The sequence below is a fragment of the Corvus kubaryi genome, unplaced genomic scaffold, assembly GCF_017639235.1.
Source record: "Corvus kubaryi isolate FWS band 111438036 unplaced genomic scaffold, C.kubaryi_AGA036_p1.0 37284, whole genome shotgun sequence".
NCBI lineage: Eukaryota > Metazoa > Chordata > Aves > Passeriformes > Corvidae > Corvus > Corvus kubaryi.
In genome coordinates, this window is record NW_024581088.1 from 9956611 (window position 1) to 9979215 (window position 22605).

The 22605-nt window shown below is 50.2% G+C and overlaps 1 protein-coding gene and 1 long non-coding RNA gene across 17 annotated transcripts in view; one reads left to right on the forward strand and one right to left on the reverse strand.

Annotated features, from left to right (window-relative positions):
- Positions 1-6673: 6673 nt before the first annotated feature.
- LOC121663805 lies at positions 6674-19434 on the forward strand. Its single transcript, XR_006015764.1, has 2 exons — positions 6674-7096; positions 13921-19434. It is a non-coding gene; the product is annotated as an uncharacterized LOC121663805 (long non-coding RNA).
- MSI2 (musashi RNA binding protein 2) overlaps positions 16469-22605 on the reverse strand; it is a 211725-nt gene continuing 205588 nt past the window's right edge. For all 16 annotated transcript variants that reach the window (XM_042026479.1, XM_042026475.1, XM_042026471.1 and 13 more), the window contains one exon: positions 16469-20740. Coding sequence is in view for 1 of the 16 variants with exons in the window: in XM_042026465.1 (XP_041882399.1) it covers positions 20699-20740 (42 nt within the window). In the remaining 15 variants the exon portion in view is untranslated. The remainder of the gene's footprint in view (positions 20741-22605) is intronic.

The window sequence follows — 22605 nt, forward strand, 5'->3', positions numbered from 1 at the left end:
TTTTGATTCCTCCCAAGCTCTTTCTTTTTATGGCAAATTGTCCAGCCCGTTGTTTCCATCCAGGTGTCCCCTTGGTGGTGATCCCTTGGTGTTTTGTCACACCCTGTCCCTCGGCCGTGCGTCCCCGGGGACAAGGAGCAGCCGTGGCTGTCTGCCCTCGGGTGGGGACATCCATCGCCCTCCCAGGGGACTGGCTCTCCTCGGCCAAATCCTTCATTTTCCAGCTTCTTCATTTCATTCTGTGAGCCCTGAGGTCTCCTGTCGGGTTGCACTGAAACCTTTTATTTCCTTCTGCCCTTCTCTCCTCCCTCCTCAGTCGAGCTGAGCCCCGGCTGGTGACGGAGCCGGCTGGGTCCTCAGGTGCCACAATGTGCCTCGGGACTCCTGAGCCACCTGTAAGTGCCAGCAGTGTCTGATGGCTTCTTCCAGGGGCTGTCCCTGTGGCTGTGGTGGAGGTGAGCTCCAGCAGTGACAGTGACAGACTCACAGCCGTGGTGGCAGAGCAGGTCTGGCCCTTGTTGGCTGACATTGGGAATAGTTGGTGGAAAAATATCACCAGGAACGAGTGGCCACCTGCCCCTTCTTGGCTTGACCACCAGCCCTCCTCAGCTTTGCCGTGCCCTGTGGCAGGGGGATGTTGCCTCACTGTGTTCTGAAGAGGCAGAGAAAGAGGAAAAGAGAGAAAAAGGAGAGGAGAAATATTGATAACTTCCATCTCCTCAAGCCCAGTAACTAGTTTTTGTCACTTCTCTGCCACTCCAGCTTCACAAAGCCCTGTCTCTGTGAAGATTAATTGATGTAGGCCACTCAACCTATTTTCAAATCCCTTTCAGTTACCATTTTAAACCTTCTGATTTATTTTTTTTGATAAAGTCACCGAGGCTTTTTATGGATTCTCAAATGATTGTCCAGCTTGACAAATTGGATTCTTAAAGCTGGTTCTTTCAAGAAAAGGATGTGGTTTGACAAGACAAGAAACAGCTCATCTTTGAGACAGGGGGATAAATAAAAAAAAAAAAAAAAAATCCCATTCTTCGAGTCAGGTGCTGCTCAATGGGTGTCTTGCTCGTCACTGATAATCTTATCTGGCTGTGATGGGAAGGGACCCACACAAAGGGGCCCGGCCGGGCTGGAGGGCTGATATGCCGCTGATTAATAGGTCTGTCCAGGCGTGCAGAGCCTCAGGAAAGGTGATTAATGCCACGTGGGACGAACTCCGACCCCCTCCCCTCCCCGGCACCGCTCCGGGGGCAGCTCCTGCCGCCGGTGATGGATCGGCTCCTGCTCCTGCTCTGAGCCCCGTGCGGGGCGGGGGGGCTGCCCCGGCTCGGGCTGCGGGTTGTGATGTCGCGTCGCTCCCCGTGCGGGTCTCCCTGATGGAGTTTTTGCTGTCCAGGTTCTCCTGGGTGTCCAGGGACTCGTGTCACCCCAGGCTCTGTGAAGTTCACATCTCTCGTGGGGACGGGGCAGAGCAGCTGTGGAGGTGAGCAAGGTGCTGCTGGGTTTTATGATCCCAAACAGGGATGTGCCTGCAAGGCTCTGCGTGGGGCTTGGTCCTGCGGGAGCCGTCCCTGTCCTTGGCAGGGCACACGGAGTGAGATGAGCTTTATTGTCCCTCCCAACCCACCTCGTTCTCTGGTTCTGTGCCTTCCAGACCTGCTGGCAGTCGCTGGCAGTGTCGCTGGCAGTGCAGGGCCACCGTGGGCCGTGGTGGCAGCACGACACGGTGCCACCCTGCTGGCCTTCGGGAAGGACAGGGGAGGAGCAGGGACCTCCTCGGGGCTGCCAGGAGCCAGAGCACACGGTCGTGGCAGGCAAGATAAGATGCAGTCCCTCTCTGTTTTAGTAAGGCTTTTCATTTTTTAATTGACTGCCTTCACTTTGAACATTTCCCACCTGGCAGTTACTCTGAATAATGGAAATGCATCACAACTCCGACCTGCTCTCTGCATTGAGCCACTCCAGGTGATACTTTATATCTTATTATGGTTATTTATTATGATGTCCAGTTTGGTTCTGTAGCAGAGGGAGATCATTAACCTCTCCTGCAGTAAAGAGAACTCGCTGTGTTGTTTTCAAAGCCATTAAAGCTTTGAAAATGCCTCTTTAAAAAAAAAAACCTGAAGAACCCACAGGGCTGCATAACAAACTGCTGACACAGGCTGGTGAGTGCAGGGGGAGCACAGACCCTCCCGCTGGGTCCCACGGAATTGCAGACGGAGCTCGGAGTAAGGAAAAAGTTATTTGCTTGTTAGAAAACACACGTGAGGTGCTGGGAACCTGGAGGCAGATTCTGATGGTGCTGAGAGAGGAGGAGGTGGTCTCAGGAGGGGTGGGAGATGCCACCTGGGGTCTCCAAGGACACATGTCCTGGGCTGTGTGTCCCCCTTTCCACAGGGGCCAGCAGCTCTTTGGGCTGATGCAAATTCCCTGCTCCTCCACGAAGGCCCATAAAGTCCCCCAAGGGCTGCTCACACCTCGGGGTGCTGCTGTTTCCTGCACTGCTTTTTGGGGGCTTCTTCTCTGCCATGCCTTGATGAGAGCCAGGAGCCTCCTGTACAGATTGCTGCTCTCAGAGGCTGCATATGGTCCCTTAATATCTGTTTTTGGTCACTTAACATCTATTTATGTCCACCTAATGCCGTGCCCAGATGTTGCTGCTGGTGGGGCTGGGGGAAGCTCTCTGTTTTCCATGCCTGGCTGAGGTCTCAGCTCAGACAGGGCTGATGGCTGGACACACAGCTCAGCTCGCTGGGAGCTTTCATCGGTCATCTGGGGAATTTATCTGGAGAGAGATAAAAGCAGATGCTGTGTCTCCCACCTGGGCAGGCAGCATGTCCCTGCTGGAGATGTGTATCCGCTCTGGAGATGTGTTTTGCTCAGGACCTGGAGTGATCCTGATCAAAATCCTGTCTGCGGCAGGAGGGATGCTCACGTCCCACAAAGTCACCTTGTCTCCCGTCCACGCCGTGTTCCTTCACACCCAGGAGATCCTGAAATAAGATGTTCCCCATCTCCATGTAACCGCAGGCTGCTCCAGTGTGATGGCTGCTGGTGATAAAGCCCTCGTAGATGTCCCAGTTTTTGGAAGCACATCGTGCTGGCCATATGGCTGGGGAATACGGAGGCTGCAGACATGATGGGATGCTAATGAATCAGTGGTGTTATCTGGCCTGTCTGTGCCTCTCAGAACCAAGAAAAAGTTGTTCATTAAGCTCTTGTTGAAGTGCCATCACGGAGAGAAAAGCATCTCTGGATTAAAAAAAGCGCAGCAATTCCTTGTTGTTCACTTCCTGGGTCTTCCAGGTGCAATTTGCTCCATTGGAGAGCCAGGAGATGGTTTTCCCGATGGCTCTAAGTACATTGCTCATGCTCTGGCTGCACAAAGTTGCTCCTGTAGCTGTGATGCACCTCGGGGAAGGTGAGTGTTTGCTTTTCTACTACACACGCTGTGACCCGAGGCGATATTGAGAATTAAGTGCTGTTTTCACCTCCCCCAGGCAGCTGTAGCTCCACTACCAGCTTGTAGCACCTCCATCCCTGCAACCCAGGAGTTCTTTCCCATGTCAAATGCTGCCTGAGAATGAGTCTCATCACAGGCTGAAACGTTTTCACCCCACCACGGGCATCCTTGGCTGCAGGAGTGTTTTTGGCTGATGCACCAAGGCACTCTGGGTTTGCAGAGACCCCACTGGATGGTGTGGAAGCTGAGTGACCCCTTTTTTCCCCAGGAGCCTTCAGCCTTGGGTGCTGGGGCAGGCTGGGGTGGTGCTGCTGCTACAGGGGCTCACGGAGGGGAAGAACAGGAGCTGGAGATGAGAAAGGAAACTAGGCCAGAAAATGCAGCAGATAGTTTGCAAAAGGATGATCCAAGCAGCTTTGATATGGATATGTTCCCTCGCAAAGACACAGCGCTGGAGGAGCTCTTTATCAGTGTCAGGAGATGACAAACGACGGCGGGGGAAAGTCACAGGGCTCGCTGCAGCTGCAGCACCTTGGAAATGATGCAGGTACAGGCGCTGCTCGGGTCCGCTCCGGCCTTAATTAATCACGGAGAGAAAGGATTGTCTTCTCCTCCGGTCTTTTTATAGCACGATAAGCGAGGGAGGGAAGATGAGGAAGAGGAAAATTGCATGTGGGCACATTTGGGGAGGATCATCCCCCATCCCTGGCAGTGCACCCGGGACAGCCCTGCTTGGCTGGCAGATTTGTTGGGAAAAGCAGGGCCTGCCCTTGGGTCAGGTGGGGAGTGGGGCGAGGAAGAGGAGGGGAGGCAGCAGCAGTCGAACAGGCACTGGGAGCTGGAATTGTCCCTGCAGGTGCTGCCAGAGCCCAGGGTGGCACAAACCAACAGGGCAGGTTAAAAAAGAAATTTAAAAAAGAGGAAAAATTAAACCAGAGTTTCTTACCGTTACCTCGTCCTCTGGTTTCTTTTTTTTTGAAGAGTTCCCTTGAAGCCTTGTCTATATAAATGTTGAATTATATGGTTCTTTGACTCTTTACTAGAAATTGCTCTGAATTACTTTTTTTTTATATAATCTGTTCCATTTCCAGCACTCTGCCATATCTTGCAGAGGAATATCTGGAGCTGTTGACTGGCTCATTCTCCTGCTGCCAGGCGGCCTCTAATAAAGTTGCCCTCTGTTCCACTGCAGGGCAGCAATCTGTAATGAAAATTTTATACGAGTGGATGGGAAATGGAGTTGGAATCTGGGTTTCAAGTATGATTTCATAATACTCCAGGCATATACATATATATATATATATATATATATATGCACAATGGGGGATCTGGAAATAGAAGGGAATACTTCCCAACAATCGTGTTTTCCTTAAACCCCTTCCCGATGGGATCACTGGGAATGTTGGTGGTTCAGACCTCCCCCTTGGAGCCCTCCTGTGATGGTGTGAGTTTGGGAAGCAGAACAGCCCTGATGCTGTACCTTGAGTTTCTTGGGCACGCACTCATTGCTCCCATGGAGTATGGTTGGAGCTGGTGTCCTTAGAAGGGGAGCACCAGCGCTTGTCTCCTTCCCCTCCCGTGTCCGTGTTTAAATATTCCTTATGGTGCTTCAGGCACTGTCCATCCGTGCCAGGCCCTTGCTGGGGATGCTTCCTTGCCCTTCCCTGTGTGTTTCCATGTGCTGGTCATCCAGGCAGGTTCCCTGGGAATGGGGTCCCTGCTGGGATGGGGCAGCACCAAGATGTGCCCTCATGGTGATGCCTCCCCTGGAGATGTCCCTCCCTCCTGGCACGGAGCGATCGCCGTGACCGCGTCCGAGGCCTGGGCTGGGATCTGGGCAGACTCTGCTTCCCAGCCGTGGCTGTTTGAATATGGCACATCTATGCTAAACACGCAGCATCAGCCCTCTCTGGGGCTGATCAATATTTAATGTGGAATTTACAAAGATTGACTTGAGGATGCGTTTAAAATTGGAGCTTTAGCCGTGGGTGGCAATTTCCGAGTCGCAGCAGTGGAGTTTGATTATTTAGAGAGATGGCATTTTGCACATCTAAAATAATCCTCAGGACCGCGGGGCTGTCGCAGCCCCCTCTTCCCCTAAACTGTTGACTTTCCGATTGTTTTGTTTGTTGATGTTCAATATTAATCACCCCGGCTGCTCGCTCGGCGCCCGGCTGGGCTGATGGGCTCAGGCAGCCGGTGCTGGCGGTGCTGGGGCGCAGCTCTATTGGGGTTTGGTGTTTTGCTGCGGTCCAGGAGGAAAAGGGTTTTGGGAAGGGAGACCTGTGGTGTGTCCGGTGCGCCCTGGCTGTCCGTGCTCCGTGTTGGCTGTGTCTGTGTGCTCCAGGCTGGGAGCCAACACCCTGCACGTGCCCCTGCAGCACAGCTGGAGTGTGGGGACTTGTCAGTCCATGGGCTGGAGCTGTGAATGATGGATCCATGGAAGCTGAGTGTCCAGGGGTGCAGGTGCAGCCAGAGTTCCCCTGCCCTTGGCTGTGTAAAAAGTAGTTCAGGCTTTCTCTTGAGGCAGTCACAGAACTGACCCTGAATTCAGCCAATCTCTGCAGTTCCTTGTGAGGAGAAGGAAACTCTTGTCATCGTTCACATGGAGGGTAGAATATATTTCCTTTCCTCCCCATTATCTAATTGTTCTACTGAGACTTTGCCCTATTTGATTAAAAAGCTTGAAAGCAGCTTGTTTCATGTATGGAAAAGAAGCACAACATACAGGAGTGACAGAGGTGTTCACAGATCTGAATGTTTTTACATTAAAGAAAATTGAAGTGGAAATACTTTGCTAAATGCACAGGTGAGGTGTTGGTGAGGAGCTGGGGGCACCCATGGGTGAGACCTCAGTGTCCAGCCCCGCAACCGTGCGAGGGCACCAGATGTTTTATTGAGAACTTTAATGTTGGTGATTTTCTTCTCAGCCCCAGACCCCAAATGCCACCACCAGCAGTGGGACTGGTGGGATCCAGCCACGGGTGGGATCCCTGTGGGTGGGATGCTGGCTCTGATTTCCTGCAGCAGGCCCCTGCTTTCACACCAAAAATAACACGTGCAAAAACCCAAGGACTTATTTCCCTTCTCCTCCCCCTTCAGATGGAAGCACAACTATGACAAGTGTTCTGATGAAGGCTGAGGGCGCCCCGAACATCTCTCCCCGTGCAGATTACTATGTAAATCAGCCACTTAATATCTCTGCTTCCCTCTGCCGCGCTGTGTGCCGGGCTGGGGACGTGCTGGGTGACAGCCCTGGCCCGTGGTGGGTCACACCCTGCCACGTGGGCCACCACAGAGACGTTCCCATGGCGTGTGCAAGGCCTGGCTGATACAAACCTGGACAAACAAGGCACTTCTCGGCCTTTTTAATAGTGAATTCTGGTTTTTTTCCAGCACCTCTTGCCCGAAAAACCAAGTTGCCAGAGCTGGGTGATGAAGGCAGCATCCATGGGGATGCTGGGGACAGGAGCTGTGACATCTCCGTGGGCTGACACCAAAGCGCTGCAAAGTTTGTGATCAGCACTCGCTGCACATCTCTGCTGTCCTGGAGGAGGAGCTGCTTTTCCCACTGCCATGGAAGAGGAGGCGCTTTCCCCCCTGCCCTTGCACCGTAAAACTCGTGTTTCCCAGGTAAGAGGGATGCTGCTGGCTCTGGGTGGCTGCAGGGGTGGGAGCAGGCTGGGTTTGTCCCTGCCCAGCTGGCACCTGAGCTGTCCGTGCACACTTCCCTTCCCTGGCTCTGGAGATGGAGAAGGAGGGAGGGTTTGATGGATGAGCAGAGGGAAATGCAGATTTATGACATGTGTGATCTCGTCTCCTCTGGAGCTGGGACTGGGGCAGGAGCTGTTGGGGCTGGGGTTGCAGCGCCAGAGGTTCAGCTTTGGGATGCTCCCAGCAGCTCCCATCAGAGCCAAGGGTGTGCAGCCCCTCCAGCAGGACCCCACCTCAGGCTGCCCAGGTTATTGAATGTCACACCTCTAATGAGAGCCGTGCATGAGGCCACTGGACCCAGCTGGTCTGGGCGGTCCTGGGGTGGCTGTGGGGCCAGCGGTGCCTCTGGTGCCATCCTGGCACAGCCAGCTCAGATCTGGCCTGTCCCCCCTGCCTGGGGTCCAGGCATTAACACCCCCTTTAACACCCCTCATCACTCTCCCAAGCAAAGGCCGTTTGTTTCTGTTGGGTTTTAATCTCCCTTATTTTGCTGCTTGTTCTGTGAGAAGATTGAGGCAGCAGCGCTGAGCTGCGCTGGGGTCATTACTGCAGAGCCGTGATGATGGAAATGGCTTTGGAGTAAAGACATTATTAATGAAGATGATAAGCAGGGAAGGAACACCACGCTCGTGTACCTGAGCTCGCCCGGGTTGTACTTGGCCAACACATCCATCTCCTGCTTGTATTCATCCATTTCTTTAAATGCCTTCACGGGTGATGTCAGCCTGCCTGGCAGTTCTGTGCCATTTAAAAGAACCAAAACAAATTAACTCTAAAAAGTTTACGTCTGAAATGGTGCTGCTTCCCAGCTCCTGGCTCTGAGCAAGGGGGAAAGCACTCCTGGGGATCCTGAGAGAACTGCTCCTGGCGGTTCAGCCGTGATGGGATGGAGCTGAGCTCCCGCTGCCCTCCCAGGGCACATGGCATGGCCTTGTGCCCACCGTGGGGGCCAGGATTGCTGCTTGTCCAAGAGAAATGCAAATACGGGACAATCAGCCTCTGCAGCAGCAAAGTGGGATGTGATGAAATCCAATCAGTTAATAACCCTTCACAGCCCTGGGAGAATTGCAGATGAACGTGCTTTTAAATAACTTTTTTTTTTCTCTCACCAGAATTACTCCCCCGTGTTTTTTTCTGAAAAAAACCCTCATTTTGGTTTGTGCCGGGCAGAAAGGGCCACCGGCTTCAGAGCCCAGAGCCAGGGAATCTCGGCAGAGCTCTGCCATTGCATCCTCCCGCACCGTTTTGCCTCCTGAAAAGGCACCTCCCTCCTTCGGGGTGGCCCCCTGAGCCTCCAGCTGCTGAAGGGGGGTCCCGTGAGGTTCCCACCTGCAGCCCCGGAGCTGCTGCCCCATGGAAAGCCGCAGGGAGCTCCAGCGGCTGACGCGGGGATGAGCGCTGCAGGAGCAGAGCGGCTCAGCAGACTGAGCTGATGAGCACGAGGAAGAGGAGGCTGTGAGACCCGGATAGTAATCAAGGCTAATTTGTTGATTTGCCATCCGGAGTAATTTCTTGCATTATTTTTTTCCCCCTATACAATTTGCTGGGGGAGGGGGAGCGCGAGCTCTCCATCCTCTGCCGAGCCCCGTCTCCCTGATTAGGGGCTGTCGGGATGATTGATGGGTTCTTGCCGGGGAAGGTGAGTCCCTGCCCCGTGACAGCTGGGTTGACAGCCCGGCAGAGACACGTCCCCACCAGCACCCTCCTCTTCCAATAGCTGCACGTCCCCAGCCTGGACGGTGCTGGGCTCTGGCTCCAGTAGCTCCTGCCAAGGTCACATCCTCCGAAACGCCGGTGTCCTCCCCAGAATGGCCCCTTCAATCCCCTGCACAAGGATGGAGGAGGAGGAAGGGGCATCTCCTGGGCAGGTGGGGGTTTGTGTGGAGGTGCTGGATGCTCCCCTGCTGTGCAAGGGTTGTGGAGCCACGGTGCTGCCGGGAGAAAATACCATAGACTGGGAAAAAAATCTCACTTAAGTCTTTGCAAAGCCACAGATAATGCACTGTGAGAGTGAACAACCAGGATGAAAAATAATTGCACTCCTATTTTTCTCCAGCTTCTCTTATCAACGACTTTATCACCTTTGGTTTTATTTTACACCTTATTTAGACTTTACTGTAATCCCAGCTATTTCACCATTGACACCTCCTTAATACCTTGTCTAACACCTCTGACACCTCTGGCTAATGCCCAGGCCCTGCTCCAGCGCAGAGCAGGAGCAGAAAAGAGCCGAAATGGAGAGAGGGAAAAATTATTTACTACCCAGACTCTGTGAATAATAACCTCTGAGGAGAGGAGGTGGGGGCCAGCCCTCCCCGTGCAGCTGAGCTTTGCTATCTGCCACATCCGTCTCCACCTGCCCATTCCCAACCAGCGGTGCTGTGAGTGTTCCGCAGGAAGGAGAAGTGAGAGGACTTACTGTTCCTGGGAAACAGCAGCCTAGAAAGGCTCAACTTAGTGAACTGATGCAAATTAATTCCTCTCACTTGGACACCCTGTGCCAAGCCCAGCCCTATTTGAAATATTCCATCTCTGCGGGTCCTGCTGGCGTTGGCAGCTCTGGTGCCAATCTGAGTGTCCACTGCTGGTCCACTGGGTCTGTGCACAGCGGTGGGGCTGGGGCTTCAGCCCTCATGGACAGCCCCGAGGGTGCTTTTTGGGGCTGATTCTCCTTTGGTGGCTGGGGAAGGTACCCACTGCTTTGTGGGGACCCCTCCTTTGCTGTGGGAGCTGCTAAACAGGTCTCATCTGTTCCTGGTTTTCTGGTGGAAATGGTGAAGGGGCTGCTGGGGCTGCTGCTGGGGTTGCCAGAGTCACAGAATCTTTGAATGGTTTGGGTTGGAAGGGACCTTAAAGATTATCCACTTTCACCCCCCTGCCATGGGCAGGGACACCTTCCACTATCCCAGGGTGCTCCAAGCCCTGTCCAACCTGGCCTTGGGCACTTCCAGGGATCCTGGGGCAGCCACAGCTCCTCTCGGATACCTGTGCCAGGGCCTCCCCACCCTCACAGGGAGGAATTTCTGCTTAATATCTGACCCAGTGGTTTCCAAAAAGTTTGAATTTCCTGACCTGGAAGAAATCTCACTGAACTCCAGTGCTGGGGATAACACAGAGCTCTGCTGAGGTTTTTCCTTTCCCCTTCTCTCCAAGCCTAAAGACCACAGCTACATTACCTAGATTTAACTACCCATTACACAAACTATATCTCTAAAGCGAGGGATATGGCAGCTTTATTATAAGTTTATTACATGCTAATTCAAGCAAATAAATTTGCTCCAGCTGTGGAGCAAAGGAGATTAATAACCTCGAAGATCACTTCGCTGCTTTGATGAGTTTCTTGAACAGAGTGGAGTATATTTAGGAAGAGCAACTAGATTAGTCAAAAAACCCCTTTAATTATTAGTGACACTGTGCAAACTGCTTCCTACGAGTGGAATACCAACTACTTAACTCCCTGACCTTATTATTCAAATAAACACTCCTTATTATAGCGACATGACTTGCTCATCAACACATCAGATCAGCTGCCTGGGTGGGGATCTCGGGGTCCCCGCTGTGTCGGCAGCCACCAGCTGGGCTGAGTGAAGGGTATAACGACCCAAAAGGGTTTAAAGAACTTCATGTGCCACACAATGAGCAGAGAAATGGCTTTGCTGGAATGCTTTTGGCTCTTGCTCCTTCCCCTGCTCAGGATACTGGGTTTTGTTCTGCAGTTAGTTTAGATTTTTCTGGAAGTGTTTAAATCTGGATGTTCTGAGCTGCCTCAGTGTTGCTGATGTTTGAATGTGTGGTTTGTAGAACAGCCTTGGAGGGGACAGTGGGGTTGTTCTTGTAACTGTTGGTCCTCTCCCAGTGGTCGTTGTTGCCCTCACGTTTGATGGGATCTGGTGCAATTCTGCATTTACTAGTTTGTCTTCATTGGTGGCATGCTGGAGCTGGGTGAGGATTTTTCTGCCCCTTTCATAGACAAAAAGGCCAAGAAGGGCTCCCAGAAATTACTACAGATATTGTGAAAATATACATGGGTGTTTGCCAAAAAGCAGGTAATTGTCAGAGAGACCTCCGAGTGCAAGGTGTTTAACCCTGGAAGTTTTTCTGGGAGCAGGGAGCTCCCTGGGATGCTGCAGGATCCTGGAAATGGTGGTTTGGAGAGGAGCAGAAAGCGAGGGCCGGCACAGCTCTGCAGCACCCGCGGAGCTGTGGGGAGTTTGTGCTCCCACTGGGAATTTGTGAATCCCACTCTTTTGGGTGGCAATCGTGCAGTTTCGCTCATGGCCACTTGGTAGCTGGAGAGGAGGATTTGTGACCCTGTGCCAAGGCCGGGAGGGATCAAAAGGCACCTTCTGCCTTCTCCCAAGCGGAAGCATCCCCGGCGCCGCCTCCCGCGCCCTTAAACCGCAGCAGCTGCCCTTGAGCCTGATGGATGCGGGCGGCGGCTCCGGCGGAGCAGAGAGGACGTGGAGCAGTGATCCGCAGCACGAGTTGCTTCCCTTCATTCGCTCTGGTCCTGCTTTAGCCACGGGCCCAGCCCGGATTCGGTGGATGCTCAGGGGACTCGGAGCCCAGGGGTGTCTCTTTGTGGGTCCCCAGGGTCTGTCAGCCGTCTGGGGGAGACAGTGTGGGTCCAACCGCTCTTACAAAGGCAGCAAATCCAGAATATTCTCCTGCTCCTGTGCTTCCCGCTCCCCTGTCTCTCTCCCCCAGCCCCTCTGCCTTCAAACAGTTTCTATTCTATGTAGAGCAAGCAAAAAATGATGTGTTAAATATAGCCCGGGCTGAAGCTCTGAATCAAATCAATTCCTTTTTGATTCTCCGAGCTTTTGAATCCTCAGCCCTGCTGGAGGATTCTTAGCACAAGAATGGGGCTGAAGGAGCAATCCTTTCGCAGCGCTATTGACTCAATTATTTAGCCTCTTGATTTTCTATGAGCGGCCGCGCCGATATTCTGATTGCTAATGGCAGAGCATTGTTCGTGCGGCTCCGGGGCTCGGCTGAGCAGCGGCGGCTCGGGCTGGGGCACCGCCGCCTCCCCCTCGCTCCGGGTGGCATCGGCGCCTCGTTTTATTGTGCCGGATGCGAACCGCAGCGCGCAGGGATGTGCGGGGCTCGGCGTCCCCCCGTGGGGACCCTCCGCTGGGTTACGGCTGTGGCCGGGCCGGGATGCGCCGGTGACCTTCCCGTGTCCGCCCCGCTGTCATCCCCGCTCTGGGATGCTCCCGGCGCTGCCGGATCGATGGGGCCGGCGCGGCGCAGAGCGGGGAGGCTGCGTTTGCACCGGGTCGGTGCTGAGAGCCCGGCCGCGCGTCCTTCGGGCCGGCGGGTGCGGGTTCGTGATGCCCCGGCGGCTCCGGGCCAGGGGGTGATGCTGAGCCCGGCCCTGGGTGCTGCGCCCCTCCAGGTGTTCACCTCCCTTCAGCACCTCAGCGCAGCATCCTTTGCTGTGTAACTCAGCCACTATTGGGGCAAAGCAGGACAGGGGCAGGGACGGGACCTGGGTTCGGCTCCACCTCTTGTCAGGAGGGTTTGGAGCCCGCCGCCCAGCCAGGCTCACTTTTTCAAGATTAAAGAAGAGGAATTCCCCACCCATCAAAAGGTTGTGAAAGGACGGATAGGAAGCACTTTGGATCTCTGGATGAAAGGGGCTGAGAGGAACAAACTGCTGCCTGGCTTTGAAGAGGCAAAGCCCTGTATAAATCCTGTGCAGTTTTATTGGTGGCCCAAATGCGTTGCGGGCTTAGAAAAGGCAAAAGCAGGAACTTATTCCTGCTTTTTATTCTTGCTGATGTTTATGTCACATCAGAGCCCGCGCTGGGTGCTCTGTAGATGCAGGAGGTGACAGATCCCTGCTGGGTGTCACCAAGCGATGGAGACACTGCGAGTGCAGATTCCGTACTCGCTCCCGTCTCTCCGCGGCTGGCGCGGGCCGGGGTCACCCGGTTAATGCACGTTTCAGTCTTCATTGGCTTTTTAACTAGTTTTTAATCAGTAATTATTAGCGAGCAGGAGCGGTGCGCGGGCTCCTTTCACCCCTCCCGGGGCGAGTGCCGCTCAATGTGTCACAGCAATTAGCGGCTGGGGGCTGGACACTGGCACCGGGACCTCGGCTGGCTCCCAAGCTGCCAGAAATGCAGCAGTGGGTGGGAATGTGCCCGAGTTTCAGCAGCCCTGGCCCTGTCAGGGTTGTTAATGTTGGGAAGGTCAAGCTGGGGACCTGGGCTTGCTGCCTCCGTGGGATACAGTGGCTTTGGGGACCAGGCTCTTCCACCCATACTGGAAAGAGACTTTAATTTCACAAGGGCATGCAGTGATAGGACAAGGGGAATGTCTTCAAGCTGAAGGAAGGCAGATTTAGATTGGATATTGGGAAGAAATTCTTCCCTGTGAGGGTGGGGAGGCCCTGGCACAGGCTGCCTGGAGAAACTGGAAGTGCTCAAGGCAAGGTTGGATGAGGCTTGGAGCAACCTGGGATAGAGGAATGTGTCCCTGCCCATGGCAGGAACTGGATGGTTTTTGAAGTTATTTCCAACCCAAACCATTCCGTGATTCTCTGATAAGCTCTGTTTGCCCTGCAGAGCAGTGGATGCAGCCAGCCCGGCCCGTGGGAGCTGCTCCGTGCTAATTCCAGCCGTTGCCGTGGAGGTAAATAGCAGGAATCAGCCTTTGCCTAATGCACAAACGGAGTCAAGTACCGCTGCCCTTTGCGAAGCGCTAATGAATTGCAAGTGTCTCTCCTTACCCAGGCGCTGCCACCACCTCGTGACCAGCTGAAAACTGCAGCCCTGCGCCCTCGACATACGGAGCTGCTGGAATCGCTCATTTCTGATGGTATTTGACATAATTGAATACAGAATGGTAAAAAGGGGTGGGTTTTTTGGGGGTGGGTTTCATCACCATCGGGGTTTCAGTGCTCTCAGGCTGGGTGGCATCTGGGCTCGTGCCACCACAGGGACTGGTACCCAGTGGAACAAATGAGCTTTAAACCCCTCTAATTTATTATTCTTTATTAATAATGAGGAGGCCCTTGTAAATAGCCGTGAAAGGGAGTCCTTAAGCTCATAATTAATAAATGCTGGCTTGGTTTCTGCTGTTGAACTGCAGCCTCGAGATGTGTGATGGGGGATACGTGGCTCTGCTGAAGAGCAGAGGGTGCTCGAGTCCTCCAAGCAGGTTAATAAACCTGGGATTTACTCCGAGATTCGGGACAGCCAGGACAGCTACCTGTGGCGTGGGATACGGCAGAGCCTGGGGGACAGGACTGGGGGCTCCTGGGGCAGGGGTGCAGGATTGGGGGCACAGGATGGGATGTGGCACAGGGATGCAGGAGCTCACCTGCCCCGTGGGTGCCACAGTGGGGCTTGGTGCCCAAAGACCCCCACCTGGGCCACTCTGCACAACCCCAGTGGCCCCAGCTGCCTCCTGAAACTCACTGTTACAGCTCGGCCATAAATGTTTATGTCAGGAGGGAGAGGAAGTAAATCACATTTATCTCCCTTGTTTTCTTTATCGGGGCACTAATTTGACAAGGAAGGAAAATTTTTGCTTATTTTACAACTCTGATTTTGGCTGCAATTTGATTTCAGTAGCTGGGAGGCGAACACAAAATCTTATTTTTATTCCAGAGCTGGTATAAAAATTTACATTTTGACACCGACCCCCACTCCCATTTCAGTGCTGCTACAGCGGGCCCGCGGGCTCTGCACAAAACACATCACCCACGTATAATACACTCATAATTCACTAATGTTTGCTGAATGACAGGGTTAAGTGGCTGCTATTCCCGGCCTCCCACCACACTAATGTACTCCAGACCCGCGCTCCTTTTCTTCTGGATTGCAGTCAAATCATTTCCTGCAGCCCTCGCAGTGGAAGCTCCTTCCACCCCGAACAAACATGACTTCCGAAATTATTTTCATTTGTTTTTCTAATCTAATTTTCCCCTCGGTGCTCCACTAATCATCAATCCCATTAAGGGCTTGATGTGTTGACTGCTTTCCAGAGCGCCCGTCCTGCATCCTGCCGTGTGCTGACCTTCACCGGCACCGGCCGGGCTGAGACCCCCGGAGCCCCGGCACGGCCGGACACAGGCGAGGGACGCAGTGGGAAGGTTTGTTGGTGCTGCTGGGGCTGGAGCATCCCCTCCATCCCTGCCCAATCCCACAGCCCCATCTCTCCAGGAAAGGAACCTGTGTCATCCTGGAACACTGTGAGTATTTACAGGCTAAAGGAGGGGTGGGGGGAAGTTGGCTCCGCTCCAGGCCAAGAGCCAAAGGGAAACAGCCTCTGGTGGAATATCTGAGCTGAGAGAGGGTGTGAAGCCACAGAGAGCGTGTCACTCCCATGAGGAAAATACACAGCAAGGATGGGGGGGACTGGGAATTTATCCAATGGGATTGGGAGCACATGGCCACCCACTGCCCCTCCTGGAAATAGGATTAGTGCTGATGATGCCAAAAATGTGCCTGGCAGGGCACAGGATGAGGGACCAGCCATGGGGAACTGGGCAGGGGGACAGGGACAGGGCACGGATGTGCTGCCCACGCTGTGGGAGCAGGAGGAGTGACAGAGGGTGATGGGTTTTGGGGTGATGGAGCTGAAATCACCCCCCAGGAATAAATAATCCCCCCTGACCCCCCCAATGAAAGGGACTCCATGGATCTGTTCAAAACAGTTTATTGTATTTTTTCGTCAGACAAACACATTGATTTCTGGACCACAGTAGAGGATGGAAACCTTTCACAAACTTATTTATTTGAAAATACAAATATAAAATTATACTTTCCACATCTGTGATGTGAGAGACCCCCATCCACATAGTATTTTACAACAGGGCTTCAGAAAGCCATACACAGAGACCTGAAAGATGCTTGATATATATAGATACATATATATATGTATATATATAAAAAAAAAGTCACTACCAAAGTTCTCATCAGTTCATACTAAAGTATAAAAGGAAGGGCTAGGCCTGCCACTGTGCCATAGTTTATTTAGGTACATTTATGACCACCTGAAATGCTCACTTGCATCCTAGTACTGATGGGAGTTCAGACCTCGTACGACAGAGAATGACGGGGGGTTGCTACCTACGACGGTCACGCGACAGACGAGCCCAGGCGGGGTCTGGGGCCGACCCCGCTGCCCGCCAGGCCCGCCCCGCTCGGACACCGAGCTCTCCACACAACACAGTCGGACTGCTGGGGGGCCGACAACCGACCACGAGGATTTGCTTTCTCAAACTACTTTTTTTTTTTTTTTTTTTTTTTTTAAAATTATTATTATTTTGTGGTGTTTTTTTTTTTTTTTGGTAATTTTATTACAGTATTAAAGTATTGCTTAGCTTACAGAATCTCCTCACGTAGTGTTCGCACGCGGCAGCGGGGTCGACTGGATTCTGTACGTAGGAAACTCTACAGTGTCTGTGCGCAGACCGGGATCTGCCGGTGTGTCTTCGATGCATCCTGTCTCTTCGCCCTAACACTAACCTCAGTTCTCCCTCTCTCTCTGAACTATGTCGCTTTAAAAAAACAAACCAAACCACTAAAAAAAAGAATTCAGAAGATTCCACCCAAGAGACATCGCTATAGCATAAAAGACAGCTATGAGTTAGTGTTGGTTTTTTTTGTTTTTGTAAACAGTTTCATATGCAATATCATACAGAACCATGGCTGGCCTTCAGTAAAAATGTAGTAAACTATATTGCTTTATTATTGATTATGTTGCATTGAGTGAATGGCAGAAACGAAACAGGAAGGGACATGTGGCTGGAGTCGCTAGCCCTCATTCACACTACGGATGAAAGCAGCATCCTAGGCTGCCCAGCAGGGAAGAAAAGAAATCCCAACACCTTTCAGGTCGTTATCACCCACAATTACCCAATGGTTTAACTAAGCCTAGCAAGATGTGTGACATTCACCAGCAGACACTGCTGTGTACAATGGAAAAAAATCAACTTACAGCAAAGAGAGCCATGCTACCTTAAAGTCCAAGCTACAAATTCAACTCAAAATGAACATTTATGAAGTGTAAGAAAAAATAAAAACCCCAAAGGACAGATCAGGCTTCGCTTTAATCAAGCCGATCACAAAGGACTTGGGTTATTCGAAGGGGGAGGGTCCCAAGCTCTTGTGGCTCCTCCAAAATGTCCCTGGTGTTTGGGACATGGCCCGTCCCACAGCACAGCCGGGCAGGAGTGGCCCTGCGGGCCCTTTGGATGCCCAGGTCACCCAGCGTGGTGGAAATCCCTCGTTTTGGCCACCCCGGGGGTAGCGGGTCCGTGTGAGAGATCTGGAAAGCAAAGGGCACCGTCCCTCGGGGTGCCCGCACAGGCTGTGGGCTCTCCATCCCTGGCAGTGCCCAAGGCCAGGCTGGACACTGGGGCTTGGAGCAGCCTGGGACAGTGGAAGGTGTCCCTGCCATGGCAGGGGTGGAACTGGACGGTCCTTAGGGTCCCTTCCAACCCAAACCATTCCATGATTCCACGATCCTTCGCTCTCTGGGCTTGAGTAAAACAAAGGTGCAGCTGAACCTTTGTGCTGAAAAATTTACAAAAAACCCCCAAACAAACGAAGAAAAAGAAAAAAAAAAAATCCTCCAAAATGGATTTCTAGATGAGTGGGGGACTAACGTGAACCTTAGTCTAGGTAGCCACATCAAAACATCTTGGATTCCACGACATTTGTGCTATGGGCCACTGGGACTTCTCAAAAGGTATATAAACATCTAAAACATATTCACACAGATTAGCAATTTCTTCTGAGCATTCTTAAAAAAATATGTTTTTTTTTTCTCTTAGTAAAATCGTTTTAATATACCGTGCCTCCCTCTTTTAAAAAATAAATTAAAAAAATCCAGTTTTGCATATCTAGCATTAGCATTTAAGGTAGTATGGCACATCCCCTTTCCAAAGTCAAGGGTGGGGATCTACAAATGCCTTAAGAGTTTGCCAGCATTTTTAACATTGTGAGACCTTTGGTTAGTTGAAACCGCATCAGATCAGCAAAAGAAAAATAATAAACAAGAGAAAAAAAAGCACAGAAAGAAAAAAAGAGAAGAAAAAAAGAGGAAAACCTTCCCAAAATTATTAGCATTTTTTTTTTTCTTAAATAAGAGAAAGTTCTATCCTTACTGGTCCTAAATCTGAATAACTACATCTAAATTTTTAACCTTAATTACGATACACCTACCAATATGTACTAGAAGAGGAAGAGAGAAAGAGGGGGGGAAAAATTCACTACACTACCATCAGGACAGCACTCTTACAAGATAAGCCATTTTATACACTATTAACATACAACAATGATCAACAAAGAATATTCTATGAGGTGACAGGGAATGGAGAGGAAAACCAACTGGTAGTACAGTACATCATCAACATTGACAAAATAGCAATAAAAAATTCCCTGACGGCACATTGAATCGCAGGGAATTTGGTTTGTCTTTTTTTTTTTTTTTTTTTTTTACCTTTTTATTTTTTAAAGAATTCGGTTTTATTTCTTTTATTACTTGATCAAGTCTCAATATTTAAAAAGCGTCCAGCATTTTGCTTAAACCTGGTTGTTCTGAAATAAGAAAAAAACCTAAAACATTACATAAAAAGCATGATTTTTTTTAAAAACAAGAAAAACAAGGTTTTCTCCTTTCGGTTAGCAGTATGGTGCCTTGTTTTGTTAAAGATGCCTTGCTCTACCTTGTCTATTGAATGTCTACATTAGTCTACTTGTTAGTAAAATTTACAAAAATAGGAGTGCAGCAGCTCTTTTTAACAAATGTCGCATTCAGTGTCTTATACTGGCTGTACCTAAAGTACCAAATTTATAAACGTAACAATTTAAAAAAATATTAATAAAACTTGTCAATATTACGTTAAAAAAAGAAGAAATATATCCACACTACAGTATGTTCTTAATGCCACCTACCATGTTGTACTTCTAGTTTGCTGTTGCAGGCCTATTTACCAATATTAAAAAAATTAAATTAAAAAATATCCTTCATAAGTTTCCTCCCCCAACAGAGGACCATATATATAACAGCCAAATATTAAACATGTGCAAATAGGAAACTGTCAGTTTTTCCCCTACCAGTCACAGTGCAATGATGTTTTATACTTTATTTCTTTTAAATTCTGTTTACAACTACAATAAATTAAAATCTTCCATTGCTTCTAGGGTGAAACTTGTAGCACTGAGGTATTCCCAAAAAAAAAAAAAAAAAAGAAAGAAAACAAAACCAACCAAAGTTGCTTTCTAATTTGTTAATACAGAAAGTGATGGATAATAAAGGAAACCATGCAAGCTGGACACTGCTCTGCCCGCACGGGGTGCCCAGAGCAGCTGAAATGACTGGACAGCAAGTTGATCTAGTTTAAAACAATGACCAAAAAAAAAAAAAAAAACAAAAACCCAAACAAAAAAAACCCAAAATAAAGGTGTGCTTTGAACCGTAAATGCATTGAGTAGGAAAAATCGTAGCTTCTTGATCAGTTTTGGGAAAAGCAGGTTTTAAATTAAAATAAAAATACCACTAGACTGTTCCTTTGTAAGCTGTGCACATCTGAGAGCGAAGCTGCTGGTACGAACTGGGCGAGCTGGGAGGGTCCCACAGCATCACAACCCCCCTGGCCAGCTCCGGCAGTCGCTCTGAAAGGCTACAACTTCCTTGTCTTTTTTCATCCATTTTCATAGAGAAACTGCCTTAGGCTGACTCCATCACAAAAATAGGTTTGTATTTCTCTTTCTTAATAGTTTCTATGTAGTTAATGGAATTGTATTTACAGCATTTTATTATTTTTTCTTTTTTTTTTTTTCAGAATTCACAATTTCAAAAAACCTTATATCACCTCTTTCAACAAAAAAAAGCACTTATATAGAAAAAGGACGCGCAAAAAGTTTGTCGCCCTCGCCTTATTGCCGAAAATAGAGAGAATTAGAGTAACCAAGACGCCACAAAGGAAAAGAAGGGCCAGAGAACCTGTTGCTCCCCCCTCCCCTGCCCTGCCAGCCCCCCGTGCTGCGCCCGCCGCCGGCTCCGCTCCCCCCGCCACCAAGCCGGGACCGGCGGCCGAGGCTCCTGTCACCATCTCAGCATCCTTTAAGCAACAACAACTACGTAAAACAGAAGGGAGGAGGAGGAGGGGAGGTGGGAAAGAAAAGCAAAAGAAACCCCTTAATATAACAGTTACACTATGGTTAGGCTCTCGCTACATACACAAAGAATTCTGACTACGTGGCTACGAGACTATGTCAAAAACGCTACGAAAAAATGTGGGTTTGGAGAGCTTTAAAAAGAGGGGGAGAACCCATCGAGAAAATAAAACGAACAAGAAATGGGTTTTATATACATACTTTTAAAAGCTGTTGTTTTTATAGTACAGCAGATTCATGAGATGATGAGAGAGATTTTAAACAACCCAAGTCCTTCGAGTGCCACCTCCAGTTTGCGTTGGCGGTGATGATGATGATGATTATGATGATGATGATGTAGTGCTCAAAGTCTGATGAGATCACCCAACCGTGGGCCCCTTCAGAAACTTCGCCCCGTCTTGCCCGGACATCCAGAGAGACTCTGCGTGAGGAGAAGGTGGACACGGACACGGGAGAGGGACAGTTAATTGAGGCCAATTAGGATTTTTAACAAAAAAACCCCAAAGCGTTTGCAAACACTTTGTGGCCGCAGCCTGCTCCGATCCACCCCGAGGGAGGATGAGGAGGGACTGGCTGGAATGCTGAGGTGTTCCCAGGACGGCCCCCATGGGAGAGGGGGTCTCATGTATTCCCTGCTCTTATTTCCAGCTCTATCCCAGCTAAGCCTAGACTGGGGGCTTAGCTGAGGGCTGGGCTGGTTTAGGAACAGTAAAATGTGACTGGATACACAGCCAGGACAAAAACTGTTCCTCAGGCATCTGTTACGCCAGGAATTTACACAGCTTTGGTAAAATGAGTTTTCTCTGAAGTACCTGGAAGGTGACAAGTTTTACCTGGGCACACTGCGGAGGCCAGGATTTATTTTATACCAGAGCTTCAGCCTCCAATGCTCCATCCCTGCTGCTGCCTGAAGCTGAGATACATAATGTATACCAGGGATATAAATATTTAGGGCTTGGTTCTGCAGGCAGCCGCTCACGGGGCCGGCCGGGCAAGGATGCTCCCTGGTCATTTTGGGATGACTTCCAAAACCCATCCCCAAACAGCCGTGCTCAGGGTGAGGCCCCACCAGCATCCTGCAGGGATGTGGGAACTGATCCCTGCCCCCAGAACCTGCACCTCAACCAAATCCTGCCCTGGGGATGCCGGGACAGCTGGGACCAGCCGCTGCCACAGGAATTTCAAACTCAGTGTTCCTTGAGGAATTAATAATAAGGCTCATTTCCTCCTCTCAAAATCTATTTTAATTAGTAATGAGCAACATTAAAAGCACTTTGTTTTTAAGTCGTTAATGGTTTGAGTCTCAGCGCTGGCCAGTAACTGATGGCTGCAGTGATGGGCTGTGGTAAGTGAGGAGTGATTACAGCCCATCAATCTGGCGGGGCTGCCGTCACCGCGCGTTATTAGCCTGAGTTATGATGTTCTGCTCAGGCTCCAGCTGGCCTCGGGTACCACCTCACTATTCCAAAGGCTGACGGCCCAGGAAACGTGAAGGATTCTGACAAATTGATCGGCGAACAGACACCGCTACGTGCAAGTAATAGCTGGGATTAAGCAAGAGTGCTTATGGCACTTTTTTCTTTCCCATAAAAACCACTCCTTGGAGGAGCAAATCAATTGACAGAACAATTTCAGGTAATCTTGGGGGTGTGTGTAGAGATGGAGGGTAAATAGAAACCCCCTTTATCCACTAGTGTTGAGGTGTAAATCTATTTTTATGTAGTTTAAAGTCTCCAAATGTTTTCCACAGTTCCCAGCCCCTTGATTAACTTTAATTCTAATTTCATAGACTGATTTTTGAACGCAAATGATGTGACATTGATCATGTAGTGCTGGGCAAGAGGCAGGGAAATAAAATCTGTCACATCCATTCCATCTGCCTGTCCGGGCTCGGAGCTCTGGAGGTAAACCCATGCCATTTAATTGGGCTAACTTCTGTTTTTCATTGCATTTTCTAATCTATTCCATTCCGAGTGTTAAGAATATTTGTTTGCAAAGATGAATATGCCAAAGGCCAAATAATAATAAAAAATAAAAATTAAACATTTAATTAACTCGAGCTTAGTTCAAAGGGTAGGAAACTGGCAGCGATCCAGGGTTGCGGTGCTCAGGTAATGTCTTTAATTTAATTTGCTCAGGTTTAATTTTTTTTTAATCTTGATAATTGCTCTATGGTTACAAGTTACAATGTTATCTTTTAGCTGTAATATTTGGCACAGCACTTAATTAAGAATGATGGTTTCTCAGTAATAAAGCAGTGGGGCTCAGCTATTTTTAAACCAGTGC